The sequence below is a fragment of the Prionailurus bengalensis genome, chromosome B2 (genome assembly GCF_016509475.1).
Source record: "Prionailurus bengalensis isolate Pbe53 chromosome B2, Fcat_Pben_1.1_paternal_pri, whole genome shotgun sequence".
Lineage (NCBI taxonomy): Eukaryota > Metazoa > Chordata > Mammalia > Carnivora > Felidae > Prionailurus > Prionailurus bengalensis.
The window spans coordinates 32,557,583-32,578,463 of NC_057349.1; the positions used below are offsets into that span (position 1 = coordinate 32,557,583).

The following is a 20,881-nucleotide window of genomic DNA, read 5'->3' on the forward strand; positions in this document are numbered from 1 at the left end:
CCTGCCTGGCATTGGCTGGATAGTGTTTGGTGGCCAGAGCAGGATAACCAGTTAAAAAAAAAAAAAAAGTTAATTTCAGGGCACCTGGGTGGCTCAGTCAGTTAAGTGTTTGACTCTTTTTTTTTTTTTAATTTTTTTTAACATTTATTTATTTTTGAGAGACAGAGAACGAGGCAAGGGGGGGGGGGACGGCAGAGAGAAAGGGAGGCACAGAATCCGAAGCAAGCTCCAGGCTCTGAGCTGTCAGCACAGAGCCTGATGAGGGGCTCAAACTCACAAACCGCGAGATCATGACCTGAGCCGAAGTCGGACGCTTAACCGACTGAGCCACCCAGGCGCCCCAGTGTTCGACTCTTGATTTCGGCTCAGGTCATGATCTCACAGTTTGTGGGATCGAGCCCCGCCTCAGGGTCCACGCTCTCAACAGGGATCCTGCTTGCGATTCTCTCTCTCCCTCTCTTTCTGCCCCTCCTCCACTCACCCACACTCTTTCTGTCAAAATAAATAAACTTAAAAAACGAAAAAGATAATTTCACGCCAAGAAAGACAGAGGAGCCGGTTATTGACAACACGGCCAGGGAGCTGTGTTCTTTGCTCAGCGTTCCAAACAAGAATACTGTGAAAAAAGAGAAAAGTCCCTTCTCACCGTGCCTATTTCCCAATCTGTAGAACAAGAGGACTGGACAGTTGATCTCCCAAATCCTCCCAGCCCTACCATGCAACGATTCACTGCCATTGCCTTACTGTTATCCTTCTCACACCCACCCGGTAACACGACCACCCTCGGTAAACGTTTGTTGAGCTTGTGATGGTATCCCTCACACGGACACGGGCAGGGGGTGGGACATCATCGGTGCCCAATCTGTCGACTGAGTGACGGGGGTACGGCGACAGTCCCTCCCTCTACCTGCCCAGCGATCCTTCACGTAAGGTATGTGGGGACCGGCTGCCAATCCAGCCTCCAATCGCCACCGCCCCGCCTTCAGTGTCTGTCTGCACTGGTCCGTCTAACACTCTGAAGGGACCGGGACAGAGCACCTACCGAGTGGGTTAAGAGGGCAGGATCTGGCACCAGACCCCTCAGGCTTGACGAGATACAGTGTCTCCATTTATTACCTGGGTGGCCCCAGATATATTACTGAACTTCCATTTTTATTCTAAGAGGTATTCATTTTACACATTTGTGAACTTATTTTCATGTACGTTGTAAGGAGCTAAATCTATTTTTCTCCATTTGGCCAGTCAGCTCTTCCAACACCATTTGCTGAAGAACCCGGTCTTTCCCCACTCAGGTGCATGTTGCCTCTGGCTCTTTACATATTACCAACTTGCATGGGTCTGTTTCTCGGTCCCCTGTTCTGTTCTATTGTCTCATTTATTTCTCTATCCCATTGTTTTAGTTACTATATCTTTATATGAAATTTTCTTCTCTTTAAAGTTTATTTATGTTGAGACAGAGAGAATAAGTGGGGGAGGGAGACAGAGAGAGAGAGAGAGAGAGAGAGAGAGAGAGAGAATCCCAAGCAGGTTCCTCGATGTCCGTGCAAAGCCTGATGCGGGGCTTGATCTCCCGAACCATGAGATCATGACCTGAGACAAAATCAAGAGTTGGACACTTCACTAAGCCTCTCAGGTTGCCCCTATAGGAAATCTTTTTTTTCTAATTTTTTAATACATATTTATTTTTAAGAGAGAGAGAGGAAGGGGAGAGAGAGGGGGCAAAACATGAGTGGGGGAGGGGCAGAGAGAGAGGGAGACCCAGAATCCCAAGCAGGCTCCAGGCTCTGAGCTGTCAGCACAGAGCCCGATGCGGGGCTTGAACTTGGGAACCGTGAGATCATGACCTGAGCTGAAGTTGGACGTGCAACCGACTGAGTCACCCAGGTGCCCCGAAATCTTTTTTTTAATGGTATCTGATTCCCTTTTTTTCAGGTTTGTTATTTAAGTCATCTTTACCCTCAACGTGGGGCTCGAACTCACGGCCCGGGGATCAAGAGTCGCGTGCTCTACAGGCTGAGCCGGGCGGCCCCCACCCCCACCCCTGATATTAAGTCTTACTACAGACAGAACACAGGACTTCCTCGTAGCCCGGTATTCTCCCTTGTTTTTCACAATTATCGTTAGGCGTCCTTGGCACTTTACCCTACGATTTTTTCGAATGAGTTGGTCCAATTCCTTTCAAAAGCAGTCTGCTTCCCTAAGCCTTTACCACCCAGTGGCGATGATATAGGTCCTACGCGTCGCGGGAATGCAGAGCCGAAATGTGAATGCAGAGCCGTGAACACACTGCCGGGCCATAGGGCCCGGAACACCGGGACCGCTCGGCAGATGCTGGTATCATCTTCCTCAGATGCCCGTCCCGATGCAGTCACTGCTCTGTTTTAAAACCTTTGTTGGCTTCCCAGTCATGCGGAGTAAAGTTCAAACGGCCTGCCAAGCCACCTGACCCCAGCTGACCTTTCCCGCGGCACCTCCCGTCTCTCTCTCTCTCCTCCGGGCTCACTATCGATATCGTGTTCCAGCCAACTTGCCGTTACACGAGCACGGTGCCGTGGCCTCCCCTTGCACACGCTGTCCCCTCAGCTGAGAATTCCTTCATCCCTCTGAATCCCAGACGGTGGCTCCTCAGTCCCTCCCTCAGCCTCCTTTGTATTGCACTTGTCACTCCTCTGTGTTGTGATGACCTCTATGTGCTGTGACTCAGTGACCTTGGCACGGCCCTTGGCGATTCCCACACAGGTGTCCACTCACGGCTACCATTTGATGATCACGCACCAACTTGGACGTTGCACACATTCCTTTATTTTTACTATTAATTTTTTTAATGTTTTTTATTTTATTTTGAGAGAGAGAGACAGAGTGAGCGGGGGAGGGGCAGAGAGAGAGGGAGACACAGAATCCGGAGCAGCCGGCACAGAGCCCGATGCGGGGCTTGAACTCGTGAACCACGAGATCATGACCTGAGCCGAAGTTGGACACTTAACTCACAGAGCCTCCCAGGTGCCCCGTCCACACATTCCTTTACCTATTGAAGGCTCACGACAATCACCAAAAAGAGACTTCTCTCCCACCGAATAGGAGGGAACAGGGATGGTAACTTGTCCAAGATCACAGAGCCTGTCAGCAGCTGAGACCTGAACCCTGGTCTAATTGCAACACTCACTCTTCTATTACAGCAGGCAGCCTTTCAACGTGTCTTTCCTCCCTTTTCCGACTCCCTCTTTTCTTAAAAAAATTTTTTTTATTTATTAAAAAAATTTTTTTAATGTTTATTTATTTCTGAGACAGAGACAGAGCACGAGTGGGGGAGGGGCAGAGAGAGAGGGAGACACAGAATCGGAAGCAGGTTCCAGGCTCTGAGCTGTCAGCACAGAGCCCGATGCGGGGCTCGAACTCACAAACCCTGAGATCGTGACCTGAGCTGAAGTCGGTTGCTCAACCGACTGAGCCACCCAGGCGCCCCTGTTGTTTATTTATTTGACAGAGAGACCACGAGCAAGGGAGGGGCAGAGAGAGAGGGAGACACAGAATCGGAAGCAGGTTCCAGGCTCTGAGCTGTCAGCACAGAGCACGACACGGGGCTCGAACCCATGAGCTGTGAGATCGTGACCTGAGCCCAAGTTGCATATGCAACCGACTGAGCCACCGGGGCGCCCGGTCCCTTCCTCTTTTCCACCCTATGGTCCTCCTGCTTGAGCTCTCTCCATCGTCCCCTCTCACCCCACCCCTAATGGCTTACCTCCCCAGGCTGTCATCTCTCCGATTTCATGCCATCTGTCACCCAAGCAGGTGCCTCTGTGAGGACTGTGTGTCCTGGGGTTAGCACGTTGCTGGTATTCAGGACACAGAACATGGAGCCACGTGGCTGCATCCTCAGAGGCTGTTCGCTGGGTGTCACAAGACCGAGGAGGTAAAATAAACCTTTCACACCCCAAATGTGACTGAAACCGGTAAGCAAACAAGACCATGGTTTACAACGCCAGGCTTTCTTGGGTACGATTATCAGGTCTCTGGAGAGGATGGGAGCCAGCCTGCCTGAGGGATGGGCGAGAATTGTGCCAACCTAAGTCTGGCTTGGATGGTCAGAGCTGCACCGATGTCCTTTGAGCTCATTTCCTCCCCTCACCCGTGCACAAAGTTTTGGGGACCCTACAGACCTCTCTCTTGTCCTACAGGCTATAGAAACAGCAGGCTGCAGCAAAATAATCCTAGTTTTGCATCTATCCTCCGAGGGTGAAGAACAATCAACAGGTAGTGAATGTGATGGTGATGGGCCTCCTGCGTAATGGCCCGTCACAGTCGGACACGGGAGAGTGGAGAGTTCTGGGGACCCCAGATCCCCATTAGAGATTGCCATCTGGTAGTTTCGTTAAGTATAGCACATCCCTTGTGTCAGCGTTTATAAGCTCACGGCCTCATTGTGCACACTCCATCTGGCACAAGAAGGAATCCTTTGATAAAGGAGGGGTGATCATCACAGGACGGACAAAGGAGGGCTGCGGAATCAGAGTTTAGGGGCCCAGGGTGCCCTGGCCAACTGATAGGGCACTTGCCCTTGGTGGAATGAAGTCATCGGGTTATTATTGTTCCGTAACCAACTTCCTGCCTATTTTTGGCTACCCACACAGATAGCCACTGCACTAACCAGGTTAACTTGGTTTGACATTTATCATCATATACAAAAGCCAACTGTCGTCCCGGCACATCCACCTCAGTCCATTGTGAGTTAGGTCTCCGTGTGAGTCTCAGCCTGGTAGTGACCCTCTGGGTACACGGACCACATCAGGTTTGTTCGCTTACGAAACTTGGCTAGTGGTGATGCCACCAGAATTCCAGGAAGGCCGGCCTGCCTCAGCGGATGGACATGTTTATCTGATCGTGACATGCTCTTTATTCTTGCTTCTATATCCCTCTCTTCATCCCCAGGTTCATTTGCTCCCTGAGTCTGGATCACCTCATGGACTGGGCAGCACAAGCTTCCAAACCACTCCTCTCCGACCTCTCCTGCTGCCTCCTCCTCAAACACGGGCGACATTACGGGACTATCTCGTTCAGGAATGCTTTACGTGTACCAAGCCAAACTCCTTGGCCGGGCTTTCCTGGTCTTTCGTAATTTGGCCTCATCATGCTTTGTTTTTCATGACAGCCCACAATGTTCTCTGTTGGTCTCCCAGGTTACTCAGCGTGGCTCTCCCACCGATGGCTCCTGCCCGTTCTCCTCTGCCCGCAAGTCCTGCCGCTACACCTCTTCCGAACGCGGCTCCAGCCCTTTAGCCCATCCCGTCCTCTCCAGCCGTCCCCAAATCACCGGAGAGGACGGGAGACAAGGTCCTTGAAATAAAGGCTTCCTGACTCTCCCGCAGCCAACTCCTGGTCCCACACAGGAAAGCAACTTCTTGCCCTACTCTCGTATTGTCCTAGATGTGGCTCACCTCTCTTCCATACCCCTTTGGGCTCCTAAGGAAGGAAAGCCCCACTGGGATGGGGGGGGGGCAGGCCACCCGAGTCTCCCTGGGCACCTCGCAGCAGGGCTGGCGGAAACCAAGCGCCGAGTCTCGCCGCCTGCCATGGGCTTCTCCCAATTCGCTTCTCCCTCGAACAGGGCCACCTCTGACTCTCAAGACCGCAGCAGAGAGCGGGGGGTGAAACCCAAAGAAGACTGGTGTCTCGAGGAAAACCTCGAGAAAGAAGAGACCAGACACTGAGCAGGGATGTGTGTGAAATACTGGTTTTTATTGGTTGGCACAAGATTACAACCTACAATTCCAATGCCCTTCCCTCCCACACAGCTCAAATGGAAGGAAACTGATTAACACATAGAAAGGAACAGCACGCTCACAGGCTTAAGCATCGTTTTTACAAAAAGGAGTGGGATGTGGGGACGGTGAAACTTTAGGGCAAGTACCAAAGCTCTATCCAGACTATAGGGAAGGGTCTGTCTGTCCTCTGTTGCTGGCACGGCAGAAGCAGACACTTTAGTAAAGGTGAAAGGTTACATATGACGGGCCTGCCAGTAAAGGGGGAGAGTGGGACTCACATCTGTGTACCTGTCTCGGACCCAAACCTGGGCTGGCTGGACACCGCTCCCTTTCTCTTCAGCCCTTCCTCCACAACCCGATGGCACCCACAGGAGGGGTGTGAAGGAAGCCTAAAAACACCCTCCCTGAGAAGAGGAAGCCAGAATAGTCAGTATCTGCCGCCTTCTCCAGACCAAATTCCACTCCCCTCAATGCCTCCGGGCACCGCGCGCGGGTCTTGCTTGCGAGTGCTAGGACGATACTGGGGAAGGGGCCAGGTCTGGGCAGGTGGCCCCAAGGAGGAAGGAAGGAAAATGGGACTTTCCATGCAATACCAAGCAAAATGGTTTTGGAAACAAGAAATGGAAAATAAGACCGTGCACCCATGGGTTGGAAGCTCCTAAGTCCTGGGGTGCATTTGCACTGCGGGGAAGGGTGACAGGGTTCCCAATCCAGTTTCACATACTGCACCATCAGGTCCCAAGAGGTAAAAGGACCATAGCCAACCCCTCCTCCCATATAAGTGCCGTTCCTTGGTTTCCTCAGTTGTGCTGAGCTCGCTGGGGTCATTTCTGCCAGCCTCTCCAAGGATGGCAGTGCTTGGCCCACTGGATGTTCCACTTTCTACCCTTTCTACAAACGGGAGGCACACCGCCGAGGCAGGTGATACACACACTCTCCCTCCAGAATGGTCACCAGGGGGCTAGGTGACCTAATGATGGGAAGGTGAAGTTGTCCGCTCTTCTGGGTGGCCCTGATGGAAGGGGACAGCAGCAGACTCGTGGTGGGATCAGAACAGTCTAGTTCGAGCATGCGGGGTGCCCCGGGGGACTGGTCCCCGGGGGCAAGGGCCCCTCGCTCTCGTCTCAGTTCTGGAGGGAGCTATTACTAGACTTGACCTTTTAAGATTCAGCTAAAATGTATGAGCACTAGGGGGAAGAGACAAAAGACTTTGTCCGTTGGGGAAAAAACTCAAAACATCTTGGCTACTTGCCTCAATTGAAGGGGTTCCCTGGAAATTCCTGCTGAACTTGGCCAAAGGGGGACTGCATCTGGACAACACACTTGCGAAAGGGAAAAAAAAGCACATTTAGTTCACCTGTTTTACAACTGGCATGGTCCCGGGGAGTTTAACCTTTTTGATGCTGACGGCAGATGAGTGACGTGGAGGGAATCGTAGTGAGGAAGCCCCTTCAAGAAACCTCATACCGTTTGGAGGCCACACCCTGTAGCCGGGCAAACAGAGCTGGGGCCTCGCTGCCCATTCCCTAGCAAGGTCGTTGGACAGGATGGGAGACAAGATCCACGAAGTAAAGGCTGGGCCGGCCAGAGCAAATCTAAAGATGCTACCAACGGGCTTCCACGTCCTCTCTCTCTGACACACGTGGGCAGGCCACAGCCACCTGCTTTCCTTTCACAACAGCCCCCCACATCCTCAAGTGCTCCTGACCTCCTTACGCACATGGCAAACTGGCAGCTATCTTTCTTAAGACAGAGGTATTAACTAAATTTTACCTATTCTAGCCATCTGCCTTTTCCTTGATTACAAACCCGGCGGAAAGCTTTCAGACCACGAAGCAATAAAACAGACCTGATATTTACAAAACTGCACCACAGACTGTATTTCTTTTATAACAGAGTGGACCAGCTGTTTTTCTAACTACGAAATACAACACTGTGCTGCTGGGCTATGCTCACTTACGCACCCGGGCCCCGAGCGACACGTCTACGTCCATCCACAGGTGGGAGTGAAAGGGTGAGTGAGGTTCTCAGAGGTTAACCAAAACAGAAGCAAATTCGATTTTGGAGAGGAGATTCCCCCTGGATTCAGAGCAAAAGGCGCACAGCCACGTGGGAAGCGGCAGAAGGGAAGGTTCGTGTCTGCAGGCTGTGGCCCAGACGCCTGCCATTCCCTTCGAAGCTCCTTCATGTTCTGGGGATGAGCACAAGCTGCCTGCTTGCTGAGCAAAGGCCCTCGGAGTCCTTCCTTCACCTCAGCGCTCTGAAGTTCTCCAAGACCTAACTTCAGACCCGTTCCCTATGGAGGCTCGCTGTGGAATGGACCAGTCTGGGGTCTGGGTGTCTTGGCAATCGGCCTCTACCTTCCCTGGCGTGCGGCATATCGTCATGCTGCTGGACTCGAGTAACCAAAACGAGAGGTCTTCTTCAGATCATGTGTCAGTGACACATTTTCTCCACAACAAACCAGAGGTTAAAGACCAAGGTTTGACCCCGAAAAGCTTTTCTTCCCCGCAATGGGACCACAAAGAGGTGAAAGCAGCTGCAAGGATCTGTGAGCCGCTCTAGCATACCATTTTCAGTGGAGCATCAGAGAGCTATGACAGGTTCACACTGGGATTATGGTTCATAAGTCCCGTCGGGATTTATGGACAATCTCACTGGAAAAATGATTTCCTGGAGGTGCCACTTCGCCCCACCCTAGGGAGAGGGGGGGTACAGTCTCAAGGCCCAGCACTGGGCCGTAGGCATCTTTCCTTTTTCCTAAGGAGGCCTAAAGACTTATAATTTTGACCCAAATGCCTGACTGGGACGTCAAGCCCAGAGCAATTTCACTGTACTGTTGAAATGTTCTGTGAAAGGTACACCCCCACAGACAACTTCCACGGACGGTAAGCAATTTGGCAGGTGATTGTTCCAGACCCAGAATTTGTTTCTCAACTCAGTGATGACGCGGTCTCCATATCTGGCCGGGCTGCAGTGCGTACGGAAGGATGCGGAGCATATGGAAATGGTGATGAACCTGGAATATGGCAATGCTGCTGTTTTGTACCTTTTAAAGGCCATCTCCAGCGTTTTAAATGCCGTTTTTGGTGTTCTAGGGGCCCCTGTTTGGGGTTAAGAACTGAGAATGTAAACCAAAGGAAACCCAGAGTTAATTATTAGCCGACTGCCGAAGGAACAGAAGCAATGCCTGTCCACCTTTCAGATCTTAATCTTACTTTTTTGGCCAGAGGCACTTGCTTCTCCAGCAAAATCCCTCCTGGTGTGAATTCAGAGTGAACTCGGCTTCCCTCAGAGCTCCCCTCCAAGTGGACAATCGCCTTTTTTAAGACAGCTAAAAGCTCGCCAAATCATCACTATAAACAAAGCGTTAGGGGAGACACATGCCTCTTTTGCTTAGAAGGCTTCCTATTGGCAGACTCAACAAAATCACGTGACTACTGGCCTCAGCTCAAGGAGTGTGTCCAAACCAACACCAAACGGCATTCTTTCTCTTATTTATTAATTTTTAAGGGGACTAGGAGGACAAACCATTTGATCAATCTGAAGGTGAGAGGTATCGTTTCCTCTGATGTTCTGATTAGGCTTCTCACATCCCTGAAGGGTTATCAGCTAATGCAAAAATGTGGTCAAAATGTGAAACTGCCCTTTTAGAGGCAGAAGAAGGACGCTGGCTTCCAAAGGAGAGTCTGCCTCACATCTCTAGGTTCCCAGGGGCTGCGGTGACCTCAAGTCACCTAACATACAGACAACAGTTATCTTTTATGGATTGCAGCCAATGCTTCCCAATTTACTACCTGAAAATCTCGAATGTCTCGTCGGTTTAGGTGACATCTAAAGTGACATGGAAAATACAGCTCTTCCGGGATGGTGAGGTCTCTGTTGCAAGGCTCACCCTGGAGAACAGAAGCTGACCCTGTGGTGCTTCCCCACCTACTCTAAGCGAGATGGGTGCCCGGATGGAGCAAGGCTGAGGTCACTGACATGGACAGCTGCACAGTCTGGAAGATTCCCACAGCCTTGGGGAAGTAGGTTCCATCCCAGCAGGGCTCAGAAGAAGTGACTGTCGCCTCAACTGGGCAGTATGACCTGCATAGCTTCAGGCCTGACCTCTTGTAGAGTTTCAAGAATAAGAACCACAAGAGCTGTCCCATTATGTAATCACCACTGAATAATCTCCTCACCCCAGAGCGGCTTGCGTTAACACATCTATTTGTTATAAAGATGTGGATTATTTTCTGAAATGCAGATGGGACCAGGACGAGGCTCAATGAGCAATTTTAACTAAGGCTCAATTAGCAATTTTAATCCTCGTGTCTCTTAAAGCAGAAATACAGCCCACTGCGAAGACTTCTCCAGGGATTTCTTCTAACTTTAAATTTTCTCTCAACTGGGATGGACTTCGAGAACACTTCAGAAATACTACAAATCACACAGTTGTGGTAAAAATCGCTCTGTGGTTATTAGATCCTCTTTGTGAACCAAAAAAACAAAAAAACAAAGAAAACGTGGCTCAGGCTAAGCTAAGTTTTAAAAAAAGATCAGCTGGGGAAACCAACGAAGGCATTAATGCAGCACTCACTAGATGGAACTGACAAGCCCGTAAAATGACAAGTACAACGTGTGAAATGCACAGCCGGGTCCGGCAGAAGACCGATTACTCCTCTGGTTAACAAGGTTCAGGGTGAGCCTCCAAGGAGCACTGGATGTAGAGAAGCAAAAGGGGAAGAAGGAGGAACAGCAGCCCTGTGTGGAACTTTTGTTTTCTTTACAAAACAAGAGGTGATTTTTTTTTTTTTCTTTTAAGCAAGTCTAAGAGACTGACTCCTAACATCAAAACCGAAAATATCTGTCAAGAAGGAACTTGACCGGGTAGCAACACGTTTACAAAACTGCTGCAAAAGCTGCTGAAGGGCAGTGACCCACTCTGCTCCCCAGAGGCTGCGAGAAGCGAAGCCTCAGGTGCCTCACAGCTCCACAGCACCACTCAGCATGATGCAGAGGGCGGAAATCCTGCGGCGAAGCCACCTCCTAGGCCTTCCGCAGCCTCAAGGCGGGTGATACAGTCCCACACTCTTTGATCCCACCAGATGGCCTCAGCTCAGACTCAGCAGCGAGGGAGCCCTCTCCCCGCAGGGCAGATGGGGCCGCAGACACTTGTAAAAACAAAACATGGTCAACTCGTTAACTTTTCCATCGTGCTATGTTTGCTATGGGGAAAATCAAGACTCCTCTGTTTCATGGGCTGCGCCATTCTGGGAGGCTACAAAAAAATCTAATACAGCTGACTCCCGGTAGCCTTTCTCTCTCTCTCTCTCTCTCTCTCTCTCTCTCTCTCTCTCTCTCTCTCTCACACACACACACACACACACACACACACACACACACACACAGTCCTGGTCCAAAAAGATGGCATAACCTCACTGATGTTCCCCCAATGGCTGCAAATCTGTAAACTAAAAACAAAGTTTTATTTAAAAATATCCAATGCTATCTTTCTCTATCCTGAGCATGGAAGACTGTGATGGATGCTCCAGTAATAACCCGAATCTAGGACATGCAAATTCACTGTGAGAAAGAGACTTTATTAACCTGCCCTGTACACAACAACTGGTTTCTGTCAAGTCTGAATCAGGTGAATACTTGTAGAATTCATGGCAAATCAGCGTCAAAGAAAGATTCTGCAAGTAGGATTTCTGCGCTTCCTTTTGCCTCTCCTTGATTTCTCCGGGGAGGTACAAAGGCTACTGCACCCAGGGGTCTAAGTAATCTATCACAAAAGGGCTATGACCACACACCAGGAAAGACAGCCATGTTGTTAAGGGTGCCAGGGAGGAAAAAACCACCAATCCCTGCTCATCAGAATCCCAGTGCAACAGAAAATAGCACCAGTTTCAACAATTCTGGTTGGACAAAGCCTCTTTTTGTCAGTTAAGAAAGCATCAGCACAATTTCCTCAGTTAACTGCATTAATAGGATCCATTCATGTCACTGAAAGATGCTTCTTGGCACAGTTCACTTTCCTGACCCAAAGACGCCAACATCAATCCCAAGTGGACCCGGTAGGGTAACGTGTTGTGACACCAGCCCAGTAAAAGCATCCTTAGACAATTTTAAAAAATGCACAAATCACTATGAACGCTGCAGTTCCCTTTTCAGGGGTACTGACTGTTTTCCTGCGAAGTACTTTCAATCCATATCACAAAGGTAGAATTTAGTTGGAAGAATGTGTTTTTGGATTCCACTCAGTGCTTAGTTGAATTTAATTCATTTTCTCCTTTATTTCTTTGGACAGAAACTTACAATGCTCTCAATCAGGCAACAAGCAGCAATATGTTCGTTTCTGAGTAGGACATGTGAACAGCGAGTTGGTATTTAGACTCAAATCCCATGGTACTGTTTCTATCCACTGGGACCCTGACTTGGGGACATCCCTATCCCAGAGGTAGGACAGCATCCTAAGGAAACTGTGGGCACTACTTGTTGGATCGGTGCCTCAAGACTGGGAGAAGATGCAAACTGAGAACAGACGGCAAAGTTTAAAGCTCACCGAAAGATGTCCCCCAAAATGTGGAACACTGAATGACACAGGCCTACTGGATACACACATCTCTTTTAGTGGGAGGGAAGAGCAAAACTTTTCAACGTTTGAGTGTTTATTAGAAGTTTTAAATAAAGAGAACTACGATTTCAATTTCACATCTTGGCTACGTTTTGACAAAGGAGATGCCACTAAGAGGACAGCAACGAACTCCTGTCCTACACCAGGGATTGATCAGTGTCCCCACTCCCAGGCCCACCCCTCGATCTCAAGACCCTTTTCTGTAAACCTCCCAACCGAACAACACAACTGGCAAATGAAGCCAGCATGAAACCTGTATCAGAGACCAACGCGACAGCTGCGCTGAGCCAACGCGTTATGTAGCTGTTCTAGTAAATGACGGAGCATTCTCCCACACGATTTCTCAGCAGAAGGTGGACCTTCTGCATCCCAGTGGGAGACAAATTTAATATTTCTGTGCATGCTCCATGGTGCAATTCCAAATGCTGTAACATCACAAAGATAAGCCAACACCTGAATTTTCCTCCCGTGTTACTTTTTAGGAACTTAACATGGTTACCCAGGATGGGGACGGGACTGAACCCTGGCGCTTGCCAAGTACAGCTGGATGCTTCAGCACAAGGACAGTATATCCCATTCGGCATGGTGTAAGGCATGTATGCACAAGGAGAGAGGCCACTGTTGGCAATAAGTAGCATTATGGAAAAAATTCCAACCAGCAGGATAGAAACAAAGCTCGATGCTCCAGTTTTTGCGAGAGTAATCCCAAGAATCCAGTTCAAATCCCTATTGTCAACATGTAGGGAGGAATTCAATTTCTATCATTGTTTCTCCAGGTCTGAGCTGAGGCCATTTGCTCCTGACTCGATAATAAAAAAGAAAATAGGTTTCTTCCTGTTTCTTTCTTGGCATGGAAACACAGCTTTGAGAAGAGAAGGCCATGAGTCCTGGGAGCACTAGGAAGGTAGCTAAACTCTCCGTACCCTATAGAACTACAGTCAGTGACTGGGGGAAGGGGAGCGGACAGGGAAACTTACCTAGCCACTAGCATCAAAAACAAAAAGGTAAATTAACTCCGAGGCTCTCCATTCCAGAAACACCCCGAATTTAAAAAACAAGACCAAACCTTGAAAAATTAAACGGTTAAATTCCTCTTCTAAAAGTCATTTATTTACATATTATATGCCCAGTATATAATGTGTAGATAAATGTATCCTGCAGTGGAAGTGACCAACCTACTGGACTGAACAGCGCAGTACAGGACAAATTCTTGAAAGGTGTCATCTCATATTGGTATCTTTTTAATAAAAAAAAAATTAAAAATCAAAGAAAAATGTCTGGCCAGGGCTGGGATGAGACAAACAGGAACACTTCAGAATCCAAGGCAGAGGGAAGGCTGTTTGTCTCCTTAGACAATTGTGGGGGTGTGAAAAGGGAGGGACCGATCATGCACCAAAGTACTTACAAATTACATGCCCATCCCCCCGCCCCCCTCCATAAAAAGAGAAGAAAAAGCCCATCACTTAACACCAAACAGCAACATCATCAATAAACCCTTTCTCTGCCGCCCATCATGTCTTATTGAAGAGGAGGCCTGTGAGGAGAGGTGAAAAGAGCAGGGGAGGGGAGATCTGCACTTCAGTCTAGTTTCCAATTTCCATTCCTCTTACACGAAGCCTTCAGTCATCTGATGCCTGGCATCGAGCTCTGAGCAGAAACCGAGTACGTGGTGGCCACGACCGGGGTGCCGTTGTTGGCTGAGTAGCCTTGCCTCAACGTTTCAAAATACGATGCCTGCACCGGTTTGTGATACTGAAGCACTTTTATGGCATCTTCTATTTTAAACCATTCCCTCTTCCTTCCTGTGGAGGCAGAGAGAGCGAAAAAAAAAATCAGCACAAAAGGGAAGCGACAAAAAGTTTCTGATCTTATAACTCTGGAGAAAATGCAGATGAAAACAGGAAAGCCAACGGTTATCAACACTTTAAGACGATGCGTTACAGAGCTAGTCTTCCTTACTCTCTTTTCTTATAAGAACAATGCAAGCCCACTTCTATGCCTCCAACACTACGGGTGTCAGATGCAGGAAAGAGACCATGTGCAATGCTGACATCTGAAGAGTGAGGGGCTAACGGTACACCGCGCCCTCCAGAGAGAGCCGCTGCTCGTGGTCTCTTCCTGCGTTGCTGGGCCTCTGGGCCTTGCTCGGCCTGCACATACACACCCGAGGCGCAGCCAGCATCCCCACCTCCTGCAAAACTCAACATGAGCGTCAGCTTCCAGAATTATTAGGATGGCTGCTTGTAATCAATCAGATGTTCATTTAAAATTTGCGTTTAAGAGTTTTGTACTAACATATTACAAAATATTTTTTAAAAAAGAACACCATCACTATTAACTTTTCGGTCTGTTATCTTACCTCCCCCCCCCCGCCCCCCGCCCAAATTCGTGTTTTAAAATCCTTTATTTTTTCTCTCACAGTAAAAGAGAATTGCTTAAAATTGGAAAATGGAAGAAAGTATGAAGAATATGGAAATTACCCGTTAACATTCTAAACTAGAAAGGACTACTCTAAATATTTTAGTGCCTTTTGCTTTTCCCTCATCGAACTGGAAGAAGGCACTGCGCTTCACAGCTGTAACTGGGATCGTGCTTTTAAGATGCCCCGAATCCCGAGAAGCTCTAGTAAGAGTGCTGTGGTTGGACACATGGCTGCTGGAGCGAATCTGCTGGGCTCCCATCGCATCACTGGCTCTCATGAACTGTCAGTTTGGCCTAAGTGGCTGCACTAGGTACTGAGCTGTGCCCCACTTTCCTCATCTGTAGGGACAGTGCACCTATCTCACAAGTCTGCTGTGAGGATTAATATGTAAGCCGTCTGAACAAGACCTGGCACACAGCACATGCTGTTAAGAGCTTGCTTATGATCAGTATTGTTATTACTTCTTTTTTTACTTCACGCCGTTTCTGGAGCGCTCTTCTAGGTTATGCCAAACGTGACATTTAATGGCTGCACTACATCGTAACATCCAGCATGGACGTGCTGCCATTCACGCAACCGCGTCCCCATCACTGGACATCAACAGTCTGCGATTTTAGTTGTTATAAATCATGCTACAATAAAAAAAAAACACTTTATCTGTTTTTCTTTTAACCTCCCAGGGGAAGATGCCTAGAACTGAGATGAATAAAACATTTGGGCTCTGAAGACCTTGTGACCTGTAATGCCAAACTGCTTTCCAGAAAGACCATCCCGAGCCCCAGGGCTGCCTGTGTGCTGGGATGCCGTTCTCACCCACCCCGCCAGCACGGCTACCTTGTCTTTCGTCACTGCCGATTCTGTAGGTCAAAGCCGGTCCCTCGTTTTTGTTTTCACTTCAAATTCCTATTTAAAGTAGCTCTAAGTCATGTGTGTATCGGTCGGTACCCTGCTTTCCTCACTCACCAACACCAATTCATAAGCACCTCCCCGTGGTACGCTAGCTTTCGTAAGTCCGCGTTTAACAGCTGCGTGACAGTCCATCAGACGAGTGTGCCTTAGCTCACTTATCCTTCACGGAGGTGTCCGTTTAAGACCCAATTTCCACCTGGAAAAGGCTCACTGGAAGGAAGGCTTGCAGATTTAGCCTCCATATTTTAGATTATTTCATTATTTCAGTTCTCAGAAGTAGTACAAGGTGAAAGGCTCGTTGGATATTAATAGAGCAATGGTACCTTGAAAATTCCTCTCACAAGTGTGTGACTCCCGCCTGACAGAGTGCTCTGAGGACAGGGCCACACCACACTCATCTCTGTCTCCTTTTAAAGCCCTAGCACTGGCTGTCAAGGAGTCTATTTTTAATAACCCCCACTGAATTTATTTACTTAAGCATACTGCATCCTTACCAGATATGAAGCCGTTAAAAGCTGAAGGGCTGTGAGATGCCCCGATCAGCAGTGTGAGGGCCATGGTGGCAAAGCGCATACACACAATAAAGGGAGAGGTTCTAGCAAGCGAATTTTATCCGTTTGCCGATTATAACAGACGTTGTTAAATTAGTATTACACTTTTCTAGAATATACTTTCCTTTAGAGGCCAAAGATTAAACCATGAACCAACCATTAGATCACCTATGTTTTTAGTTCAAAAGATACACATCCAATAGTGATTTGAGAGATCAAAAAAACCGGCTCCTTAGGAGAAAGGCAGGGGCACCCAAAGGGTAATAGGACTAACACTGGAAACTACTCCCACGACTCCGTGTCTATTAAATGACTCTGGAGGGAGAGGCTCACCCTACCAAACCAACAGCTTTCTCCAACCATGTGAACAAGCATCATCACAAGGAACAACCGAGGGTCTGCTCTCAGTGGGGTTTCGTGGCCGGCATTGTGGAGGAGGGTCGGTACCTGCTGAGGAGGGTCCGATTCGACTTTAGAAACAGTCTTTTCTTATTTTTACGTGCTATGTTTCTATTTGTGGACCACGTACCCAACTTCAACTTCCTTTTAAACACTTCAAAATACTAACTCTCACAAGTCCAAAATGGACATGTTTGTGTCATTAAACGTATCCTTCTATTATTTCATTTATCAGGCTCGCTTCTGGCTCTGGGTGATGACCTGTGGGCCAGGGCCCGTTGTGGGGAGCATTTTGGAGGCTATCTAGGGACAACTTACCAATGTTAACTGAATCTTCCCAGTCTTCCAGCACTTCTGTGACAACGAGCACATAGACATACGTTCTGTGCTTCCTCTCCTGGTTCTGAAGGGCAAAGAGAGAAGGACAGAGAAACATCTTTCCCTTAGAGAGCTGAGATTACTTAAGTGAAACACACTCTTAGCCATATGTCCAGAGCACAGATATGAGGATTCCTTTCACTTTTAATTGTCCTACAATCAATCATACAGGGAATGGTGCCAGATGGCCTATTTAGAACAGGCCACGCTTGCATTTAAGGTTGTGCTCTTTGGCTGGGCTTCTAAAGCCGAGGCTTTAATCTCTTTTTTTCTTTCCCCTTCCCCTCAGTACAACCTCACAGGAATGCTGTGAGAATGAAGTTTGTGATCTCTCATGCAAAAGGCACCAAGTAAATTTAACTCGCTGAAACACAAGGAGAGGAGGCTGCGGGTGGCGGGGGTTCTATCAGTGCAAGCGAGCTCTGACGTCACGCATCTCCCCTTCTGCTAACCTTGCTCATCTCTATTCCCGATTTCTCACTTGCTTCCGCCTCCCTCCAAACCTCTACCCCGGCCTATTTCCTTGTTTCTTCCACCTCTGCGATAGTGACTCGGATCTTCTTTTTCCTCCTGTCTTCTCTACACTTATCTGCCCTCCTCACACCCTGAGAGAAGAGGAAGAGAGGTAGGGACGGGATAAATAATCTGGGCATATCTTCTTTCATTGTGCTTCACAGCGACTGCTTTTTTACGACTCAAACGTCTACAGCAACGCTGCATCGAGCAAGCCCATAGGTGCCATTCTTCTAACAGTGCTTGCTCACTTCGTGTCTATCCTTTTGGTAAGTCTCACAGTGTTTCAGACTTTTTATTATTATTATATTTGCTATGGTGATCTGTGATCAATAATTTTTGATGTTACTATTGTAATTGTTTTGGGTGCCACAAACGACACTCCTGTAAGACAGTGAACTTAACTGACAAATGTGTGTGCTCTGACTGCTCCACTGACCGGCCATTCCTGCCCCTCCCTGTCATCCTCCCTCTCTTTGGGTCTCCCTATTTGCTGAGACACAACAAAATTAAGATTAGGCCAATCAATAACCCCACAGTGGCCTCTAAATGTTCAAGGGAGAGAAAGAATTGTGTCTCTTACTCTCACTTTAAATCAAAAGCTAGAAATGATTAAGCTCAGTGAGGAAGGCATGTGGAAAGCCAAAAAAGGCTGAAAGCTAGGCCACTTGTACAAGTTAGCCAACTTGTGAACGCAAAGAAAAAGTTCTTGAAGGAAATCAAAAGCGTTACTCCAGTGAACACACGCATGACAAGAAAGCCAAACAGCCTTATTGTCGATATGGGGAAAGTTGGAGTGGTCTGGATAGAAGATCAAAGAAGCCGTAACATTCCCGGAAGCCGAAGCCTATTCCAGAGCAAGGCCCTAACCCTCGATTCTATGAAGGCTGAGAGAGGTGGGGACGCTGCAGAAGAAAGTCTTGGTTGATAAAGTTTAAGGAAAGACGCCGTCTCCCTCCCACCACAGTGCAAGGGGAAGTGGCAGGTGCTGATGTGGAAGCTGCAGCAAGTTATCCAGAAGGTCCGGCTAAAATCAATCATGAAGGTGACTACACTCAACAACAGATTTTCAACCTTCTATTGGAAAAAGACGCTACCTAGGACTTTCATAGTTAGAGAGGTCAATGCCTGGCTTCAAAGCTTTAAAGGACAGACTGACTCTCTGTTTAGAGGTAGCTGGTGACTCAAAGTTGAAGCCAATGGTCAATGACCATTCCAAAAATCCTAGGGCCCTTCAAAGTTCTGCTAAATCTACCCTGCCTGTGCTCTATAAATGGAACAAAGACTGAATGACAGCACATCTGTTTCCAACATGGTTTACTGAATATTTTAAGCCCACTGCTGAGACCTCCTGCTCAGAAAAAAAAAAAGATTCCTTTCAAAATATTACTGCCATCGACAGTGCACCTGGTCACCCAAGAGCTCTGATGGAGATGGACACTGAGATTAATGTTCTCATGCCTAACAAAACATCCATCCCACAGCTTATGGGTCAAGGAGCGACTTCAACTTTCAAGCCTTACTATTTAAGAAATACATTTCATAAGGCTACAGCTGCCATAGATAGTGAGTCCTCTGATGGATCTGGCCAAAGTAAACTGGAAACCTTCTGGAAAGGATTCACCATTCTAGATGCCCTCGAGGACACTGGTAATTCATGGAAAAAGGTAAAAATACCAACATTAACAGGAGTTTGGAAGAAGTTGACTCCAACCTTTGTGAAGGACTTTGAGGGGTTCAAGACTTCAGTGGAGGAAATAACTGAAGATATGGTGGACACAGCAAGAGAACTAGAATCAGAAGTGGAGTTTGAAGATGGGACTGAGCTGCTGCAAGCTCATTATCAAACTTTTTTTTAAAACCTTACTTACCTATTTAAACATCTTCTTTATTTCTTTAATTTTTAAATTAATTAATTAATTAATTTGAGAGAGACAGACAGAGACAGAGACAGAGTGAGAGCAGGGGAGGGGCAGAGAGAGAGGGAGACACAGAAGCCAAAGCAGGCTCCAGGCTCGGAGCTGTGAGCAGAGAGCCCGATGTGGGGCTGGAACTCACAAACTGTGAGATCATGACCTGAGCCGAAGTAGGACGCTTAACTGACTGAGCCACCCAGGTGTCTTTCTTACTTACTTACTTACTTACTTACTTACTTACTTATTTATTTATTTATTTATTTATTTATTTTGAGAGAGAGAGAGCGCGCGCAAGTGGGGATGGGGCAGAGAGAATCCCAAGCAGGCTCCACACCACTAGCGCACAGCCCGATGTGGGGTTCGAACTCACGAACCGCGAGACTGTGACCTGAGCCGAAGTCAGACGCTTAACTGACTGAGCCACCCGGGACTGCCCAGCTCATATCAAACTTTAACAGATGAGGAGTTGCTTCTCGTGGATGAGCAAAGAAGGTGATTTCTTGAGATGGAATCTACCCCTGGTGAAGATGCTATGAAGACTGGTGAAACGATAACAGAAGATTCAGAGTATTCCATAAATGTAGTTGATAAAGCAGTGGCAGGGTTTGAGAGGACTGACTCCAATTTTGAAAGAAGTTCTACTGTGGGTAAAATGCTAACAAAGAGCATTGCCTGCTACACAGCTATTGTTCATGAAAGGAAGAGTCAATCGATGCAGCAAACTTATTTTAAGGCATTGCCACAGCCACCCCAACTCTCAGCAACCATGACCCTGGATCAGTCAGCAGCCATCAACATGGAGGCAAGACCCTCCACCAGCAAAAAGATTATAACTTAACTTGATGAAAGGTCACAATGGTTAGCATTTTTTTAGCAATAAAGGGTTTGAAGTTTATTTATTTAGAGAGAGAAAGAGCACACGTGTGCGTGTGGGTGGGGGAGAGGCAGAGAGAGAGAGAATCCCAAGCAGGCTCCATGCTGTCAGTACAAAGCCTAATGCAGGGATCGAACTCACAAACCGTGAGATCATGACCTGAGCTGAAACTAAGAGTCAGACGTTTAACCGACTGACTTTAGTGCCCCAGCAATAAAGTATTTTTAAATAAAGGTATATATGTTAACATAGGTACTCTAAGTGTATGTATACACTTCACAGACTACAGTATTGTGTAAATACAACTTTTATATGCACTGACCAAAAACAAAGAGACATTTGACCTGCTTTATCACAATATCTGCTTTATTGCGGTGGTGTGGAACTGGACCTGCAGTATCTCTGAGGTACGCCTGCACTTACAAATAATTCTATTTGTTTGGAGGAGACTATGGGAGTTTAAAGAAGAAAGCAAGTTATTCTCTGCTGGTGCTGCTTTGTTTTGAAAAGTCAGTGAAACAAAGACAGCATCTATGCT

The 20,881-nt window shown here is 47.8% G+C and overlaps 1 protein-coding gene across 1 annotated transcript in view; it reads right to left on the reverse strand.

Annotated features, from left to right (window-relative positions):
• Nucleotides 1-5,712: 5,712 nt before the first annotated feature.
• The window catches only part of LOC122489432 (diphosphoinositol polyphosphate phosphohydrolase 1), a 134,688-nt gene continuing 119,519 nt past the window's right edge, over nucleotides 5,713-20,881 (reverse strand). The window contains exons 4-5 of the mRNA XM_043591204.1: nucleotides 16,981-17,065; nucleotides 5,713-14,183 (exon numbers count right to left, since the gene is read on the reverse strand). Coding sequence (XP_043447139.1) covers nucleotides 14,005-14,183; nucleotides 16,981-17,065 — 264 coding nt within the window. The 3' untranslated portion in view covers nucleotides 5,713-14,004. The remainder of the gene's footprint in view (nucleotides 14,184-16,980; nucleotides 17,066-20,881) is intronic.